General features: G+C 49.1%; 1 protein-coding gene and 1 long non-coding RNA gene across 2 annotated transcripts in view; one reads left to right on the plus strand and one right to left on the minus strand.

The window, feature by feature from the left end:
• LOC139022794 (uncharacterized) overlaps positions 1 to 344 on the minus strand; it is an 882-nt gene extending 538 nt beyond the window's left edge. The window contains exons 1-2 of the long non-coding RNA XR_011473827.1: positions 174 to 344; positions 21 to 122 (exon numbers count right to left, since the gene is read on the minus strand). This is a non-coding gene — a long non-coding RNA (uncharacterized lncRNA). The remainder of the gene's footprint in view (positions 1 to 20; positions 123 to 173) is intronic.
• LOC111949633 (rho GTPase-activating protein 35-like) overlaps positions 1 to 4084 on the plus strand; it is a 79091-nt gene extending 75007 nt beyond the window's left edge. Inside the window, 8 exon segments of the mRNA XM_023966967.2 lie at positions 1800 to 1931; positions 2369 to 2372; positions 3179 to 3232; positions 3234 to 3278; positions 3551 to 3735; positions 3738 to 3817; positions 3820 to 3953; positions 3955 to 4084. Of these exon segments, the coding sequence (XP_023822735.2) occupies positions 1800 to 1931; positions 2369 to 2372; positions 3179 to 3232; positions 3234 to 3278; positions 3551 to 3735; positions 3738 to 3817; positions 3820 to 3953; positions 3955 to 3997 (677 nt within the window). The 3' untranslated portion in view covers positions 3998 to 4084.
• The last annotated feature ends 3354 nt before the right edge of the window (positions 4085 to 7438 follow it).

Raw genomic sequence — 7438 nt, forward strand, 5'->3', positions numbered from 1 at the left:
AGCCACAAATCAGCATTTACCTAGCCACCTCTCACAGCACAGGTAACCCATAGCCACAAATCAGCTATTACCTAGCCACCCCTCACAGCACAGGTAACCCATAGCCACAAATCAGCTATTACCTAGCCACCCTCACAGCACAGGTAGACCATAGCCACAAATCAGCTGATTACCTAGCCACCCCTCACAGCACAGGTAGACCATAGCCACAAATCAGCTATTACTTAGCCACCCGTCACAGCACTGGTAGACCATAGCCACAAATCAGCTATTACCTAGCCACCCCTCACAGCACAGGTAACCCATAGCCACAATCGCTATTACCTAGCCACTCCTCACAGCACAGGTAAACCCATAGCCACAAATCAGCTATTACCTAGCCACCCCTCACAGCACAGGTAACCCATAGCCACCAAATCAGCTATTACCTAGCCACCCCTCACAGCACAGGTAGACCATAACCACAAATCAGCTATTACCTAGCCACCCCTCACAGCACAGGTAGACCATAACCACAAATCAGCTATTACCTAAAGCCCAGTTCAGATAGAACAGCCGAGACAAGACGGTTTTAAGCAGTTATGGAACGAAGTGTTCTTGATCTGAAGCGTCTAGTTTTAGGACGTCTCATGTGGGTTGTTGGAGGTTCAACATGTCAGATCTGAGCTAAAGACTTCGGATGAGACAGATCCGTTTAGCCAATCAGAGAGCAGTGTGCTGACGTTCTGCGTTTAGCCAGGCAGACTGCTAGCTAGTTATTTTGCTGCTGTCTAGCTTGCTGATATTTATCTGACACGTCACAAAATGTGCCCTGTTTCTGGGGCATGTATTTCATGATACTCGTTTTCTACAAACACCGTGCTACGACAAGTGGAAACGGCCTCAACCGCTCGTCTCCTGGCTAGTTTTGTCTCGTCTCTCCTTATGTCGGCTGTTGTATCTGAACCGGGCTTTAGGAGCACTGAGATCTGGAGCTCACTCTGAGGCCTGGTCTGGAAACCGGTCTGAAACCTAGAGCACTAGACATTAATGGGTCAGAACTGACTTGGGCCCAGTGTTATCACTGAAGCTGGTCTGTTATGTACACCACGGGTTCTCTTTTGTCCCCCACTCTCTTTTTCATCCTTCCTTGCTATCCTCTCACCATCGCTGTCTATCTAACTCTCTTCCACTGTCAATTCCCCCCCCCCCTTCTATTCCCCCCATCTCCCTAGATCTCTTTCTCTACGTTTGTCATAGATACGAGAGAGTAATCCGAGAAGGGTTTTTAATAGTCTAATTTTCTTATCCTTCTCCTCCTTCCTTCTCTCACACTCGTTCTCTTTCTCTGTGTTTTGTACGACAAGCCTGTGTCAGCAGGGCAGGGGTCACCTGTGATTACTCTTGGTTTATAGTTGTAATCATCAGTTTGCTTCTGGTGCTGCGAACTTTGTTCCCACTCTCTCCCGTGTGGTCCCTTATACTGAGCTGCCACACTGAATAAGAGAGACTCGCTGAGAAGCTGGAGCCAATTGGGTGCAGTTCCTTCTAACGGGATAAGCAGGGTTCTGCTTATCCCGTTATGCAGAACTTTGCGCGCTGGTGTTGGGGTTTGTTTAGTCGGGTATTTTAGTCTATCACCAGGTGGGGTGATACTATAGCAGTAAAACGGATGAGTTTAAGGCAGACTTTTTGTGTGTGTGTGTGTTTCATTTTGTTGTCTCTTGCAGATCATATCCTAAATCAGGGGGTCTCTTCCATGTCTTATTCTAACGAATCCCCTCTCTCTGTCTCTCCCTCACTCTCTGTCTCCCTGCTAGACCATAACCTGGACCTGGTGGAGAAGGACTTCACTATCAACACGGTGGCCGGGGCCATGAAGGCCTTCTTCTCTGAGCTTCCTGAACCACTGTTGCCCTACAGCCATCAGATTGAACTGGTGGAGGCCTTCAGTAAGACATGGGGCTTGGGGGGGGGGTGGGGGGGGCAGATAAAGGGGGACTGGGGAGAGGGGGCCGTGGCTGGGGAAAGAGGTTTGGGGTGAGAATGGATTAGGTTGTTCTTGCTTAACCTACTTGGTCTCTATGAAGAAACCAGTGCCGTTTAAGATGGAGGACACTTTAAAAAAAGAAATTATGAGCATGGCCTTATTTCTATTACAGCATACTGGGTGACTGTCATTCATATTCCATTCACCCAGCTCAATGTAACATATATATATTTAGATTGTTTTATCTAAAAAGGATCGCTTAATGTTTCACAGTTTTATTTTGATGAAATTCACTGAGTAGGATGGTCCTCCCCTTTCCTCTTGAGGAGCTCCCAATGGAAGACGCATACATTTCCTGTGAAGAAAGACAAACAAAAACGTACAGAATGTCAGATTAAGAAGTGCACTTCTTTCCTCTCCGGTCTGTCACTCCCATTGCATTTTGTAATCCGTCGCCGTGGAGATTTAAGGTGTAGCGTCGCGGCCCAGATGTACCTGTACTCTGGAGGGCGGCCGTCAACTCAGTGAGCGGATTGTGTGTGCGTGCCTGTGTGTGCGAGGCCCTTGAGCCGTGACAAAGCCCTGATGAAACCCTGCAGCCTGCAGCAGGAGAGAGACACTACGCACACTGTTTAAAGAGGAGTTAAAAAACAAACGCTTACAGGATGGATTGCAGAAGTTCTACAGTGTATGACTGTAGACTGCAGAAGAAGTGAACACAACTGGGTTTTGAAGGAGCTGGATAACATGTGAAAGGCTGTGTGTGTGTGTGTGTGTGTGTGTGTTGTGTTGTGTGTGTGTGTGTGTGTGTGTGTGTGTGTGTGTTGTGTGTGTGTGTGTGTGTGTGTGTGTGTGTGTGTGTGACTCCATCTGCCTGCTCACATGGAGACACACAAGACAGGCTGTGTTGGAGTGCTGATATCAGCTTGTCTGACTCACTCTACCATTGGGCTCAGCACACCCAGAGGACCTGTGTGTGTTCATGTGTGTATGGGTTTATAACTGTGTGTGTGTGTGTGATCACTGCTATGCTTTTGTTAAGTCAACGCTGACTCTCAGCTGTGATTTCAGTTTGTGTCAGTGTGTGCCATGCTTCCCCTCCCTGTCCCTGCATGTGTGGGACCTTTCTCTGGTTGTGTGTGTATGTGTGTGTGTGCATTCATGTGCTTTCATTCTTTCTCTCTAACCTCTCCTGTCTCCGAATCAGAGATCAACACAGGATCAGCGGGTTCACGCCATGAAGGACATCCTGCGCCGTTTCCCCAGAAAACTACGACGTCTTCAAATACGTCATCAATCACTTGAACAAGTGAGTGGCTTAGGTGACAGAGCTGTGACGGCCGCGCTGACTACAGTAACAGTCATCCACCCTGCGACCTTTGACCTTCCACCCTGCCTGCTTGAGTCAGCTTTAAATTCAGTCGAGGCACAAACTCGGCAGAGTTTAGATTTCTAGATGATGTCACTTTATGATTCCTTGAACATTTACGTTGTGTTTTCTGTCTCTCTTCCTATCTGTCTCTCCATTAACCCTCTTTTCTCTCTCTCTCTCTCTCGCTCTCTCTCCCCCCCCCCCCTCAGGGTGAGCCAGAATAACCGTTTGAACCTGATGACCAGTGAGAATCTGTCCATCTGTTTTTGGCCCACTCTGATGCGGCCCGACTTCACAACAATGGACGCCCTGACGGCCACGCGGACCTACCAGACAATCATCGAGTCCTTCATCCACCAGTGTGCTTTCTTCTTCTACAATCAGCCCCTGTCTGACACCCTAGCGGGCACGCCTCCCCCACTGCCACCCTCTCCTCCCACGGGGGAACCTCGGCCTACTCCTCCTTGGCCTACAGCTCTCTCCGTCCCTCACACCCGCCCCGGCCCCTTACGTTATGCCCGCCACGCCGCCCGTCATCCCCCACTACGGGCCGCCCCATACCCAGATGTCCCCGCCACACACCCCCAGTCCCCCATTCAGGCCCTGCTGCCCCCCTGCACCCCCATCACCCCCCCACGGAACAACACATGCTGTGAGCCAGGGATGAAGGAAAGAAAGAGATTAGCGAGGGAGGATGCAAAAGGTTTGAGATTCAGAGGGAGGTATGAGGGGGCGGTGAGAGAAGAACGTAAGTGGGAGAGATTTTGGTGAGAAATATGGAGGGATAGAGAAGAGAGTGAGTTTTAGGGACAGGGAAAGCAAAAGAGAAGATGAGCAGGTGAGTGAGATGCAGTACATATAGGGAAAAACTGTTGGGAGAGGGGGTTATCCAACCCCCATTGCGTTTAAAGATATATACACACACACATGACGCAGGGGAGGGGGTGGGAAAGAGGAATTTTTGAGCCACAAAGCCACGACTTGTCCTCCCATACCACTGTAGTCTCTTGACTCGTCTCTTCTTCTCTACCACTTCTTCTGCCCCCTTCTCCACTGCCTTTGAGAGTACCTCCCCTCCAACACACACTTTGCTGCCCTCCCACTGGAGCCTCGCCCGGACACCCCTGTGTCATCAGCCCGTGTCATTTGGGCTCAGTGAGGGAGTAACACCCAGGGAAACACCATGTGTCATGTCCCTCCCCAAACATAAAAAAACCTTCAGAACTTCTGACCGTAGCTAGCAGGGTATCTTTGGGGGAAGTGTGGGAAGAGCATGAACTATATGGACCTTCTAGCTGGACTCTAAAACCACTCCCCAGTGCCCCACCTTCCTCGCCTCACCGCCACTCACCGCGATGGGGCTGTGGATTGCCAGCGACTGCCCTGTCCCCCCAGGTTGATCCTGGGTCAATGTGGAGGAGGACCTAACCAGTAGCTTCTCAGCGTTTATTTGACCATTGTTACCAGGAAATGGACTAGAGGCAGGCTTCACCTCTCCCACATGGACTAGCTTCCACTTCAATAGACTCATTCCTAAACCCCCCCCCCCCCCAACCCCCTCCGCTTCAGTGTCCATTACAACCAGAGATAACGCCAAGAACAAAAGTCTCAACTAACTGGATCTGCAGGGAGGCTGGAGCACGGAACGTTGGGTGCTCTCACACCCTCGGCATCTTGGGAGATCTCCTCCGTTCATTTCTGTCTCCTCTGACCCCATGCCCCGAGCCTACAAGCAACGCTGAGAGACGTTTTTCTTTTGATTAAAGAGGATATCTTTACTCCCATTTCTTCCGGATGTTTAATGTTGTTCCACACCCTTCCTTTCTCTTTCCCCCTTATGCTTCCATTTAGTTTCAAAAATGTGGATCAGTTTTGGAGAGTGCTCCGTTGATGACTGACCGATCAGCATGCACTCTCACACAGCAAGTCCCTCCTGTCAGATGTCCATGCTTACTTCTCATTGGCCCTTCTGCTTTCTGTGAAGGGCGGGAATAACTGGCAGGGAGAATTAGGAGGGATAAGGATAGGGATCGGGAAGGGGTGGATTCAGGGATGCACTTACGGACTCTGAAAAGCATTTAGGGCTCTTCGACACGGGAATACAGAGAGGAACAGCCATAACGATTCCCTTAAGGATCCCAGGAGGCATTGGGAAGTGGTTGCAGGGAATTCCCTCTTCCTCCTGTTACCCATGAGGGGTTTGAAAGGCTGGAGAGACATGGGAGCATGACCTGTGTGTGTGTCTGTGTGGTGTGTGTGTGCGTGTGTGTGCACATGCTTCTAATATGGTAGAGAGCGGGAGAATCATTAGTGTAGAGCTCTCTGAAGTTTATTGAGATTGAGGGACTGCAGAGCACTTTTGGGAGCCTCTTTAGTGAGAAGTGCGACAAAACACTTTCTCACCACGTCTAATGCGTTGTGAAGTCATGTAGCCACCTCTCTGAGAACACACCTTGCCATCTGGTGGACAACATAGTTACTGCAGCTATGACCTCACCCACCACTGCATGGGCGGAACACTACCCCCCCCCCCCCCCCCCTTTGTGTAACAGATCTTTCCACATGCATAATCCCCCATATTTATCTGTTGAATGTCAAGTCAAATGGACATATTGAGCCCAATAGGAATTCTTTGTATATAACATAGATGGAGAGTCTATACTATGAAAGCCATTTTAACTGCGTTGAGATTAGCCTGTGGATGATAATATCTGTTGTGTTGCTAGGCTGCCAGCACTTTGCTCCAGATATATACTCTCCAGAGTGTGGTGTTGAGGAAGTGTATGGCAACATAGATGTTCATGTCAGCTGTCCATGATGCAGACAGTCCAGTGACTAGTCCAGTGTCCAGCTGTGCAACTGCTAGTTGGCAGTACTTGGAGATGTGTAGTCATGTGTTTTTGTCTTGAGGCTGGCTCAGGATAGCTGTTCACATCCATTCAGCTGAGTGTGACCGGGAAGCACACGAAGGAAAGGAGATGAGGAAGCAAGTTTAGTGTATTGAAACGCAGCCAATGGTGTTGATAGTCCCTCAGTGCCATCCTATGTTTATTGGTATCCCACTTCCTGGTTGGCACCACTTGGTATCCCTGCCCTCTTTTGACACGGCTCTGTTCCCTGGTCCAGAGAGACGCTCCGGGATGGAGCAGAACAGACAGTCTATTCATCTGTGTTGATGACTGCGGAATTCCATGGTCCTGTCTGTGGTTGTCATAGAAACCTGTTTGATCGTTAGTGTGTGTGTGTGTGTGTCCGCACACATTAGAAAGAGTGAAACCAAGGTCATGAAATTGGTTTCATTTTGACCTTCGGCTTTACACACTCATGCCTGTCTCCACGTCTCCAGCTCCCATCGTCTTGACTGACAGGCCTCCCTGCAAATCACTGAAGTTATACCCTGACGCCGACCCAATGATCTCTTGTCAGTATACACTACCTATATGACATGTCTGTTAGGGACTGATGTCATTTGAGCTGTGTAACTCAACCCTAAAGAAAGACCATGTCGCTTACAGTGGAGACTGCATTTATCCTCACGGTCATTACCCCACTTAATGTAACCTGGACCTGACCACAGTTATCCCCTTAGTTACCTATAGGTTTACTTTTTACAGATGGAGAGTGAGTTCTTATACACATCTAGATGTGTATAAGAGACAGGGCGGAACCCCCCCCCCCCCCTTTGGGTGTAACATTAGGTCTTTCTACATGCGTAATCCCTCATTCACCTATTGAATGTCAAATGGACATTGAGTCCAATAGGAATTCATTGTATATAACGTAAATGGAGAGTCTATACTATGAAAGCCATTTTAACTGCGTTGAGATTAGCCTGTGGATGAGGATCATATCTGTTGTGTTGCTAGGGTGCCAGCACTTTGCTACTGATGTATATCCTCTCCAGAGTGTGGTGTTGGAGGAGTGTATGATAACATTTCATGTCAGCTGTCCGTGTTACAGACATTCCAGTGACTAGTATAGTGTCCAGCTGTGCTCTGCTAGTTGGCGGTATGTGGTGATGTGTAGTCATGTGTTTTTGTACTGAGGCTGGCTCAGGATAGCTGTTCAGATTCATTCAGCTGACTATGACCGGGAAG

Source organism: Salvelinus sp. IW2-2015, linkage group LG22, assembly GCF_002910315.2.
Source record: "Salvelinus sp. IW2-2015 linkage group LG22, ASM291031v2, whole genome shotgun sequence".
Lineage (NCBI taxonomy): Eukaryota > Metazoa > Chordata > Actinopteri > Salmoniformes > Salmonidae > Salvelinus > Salvelinus sp. IW2-2015.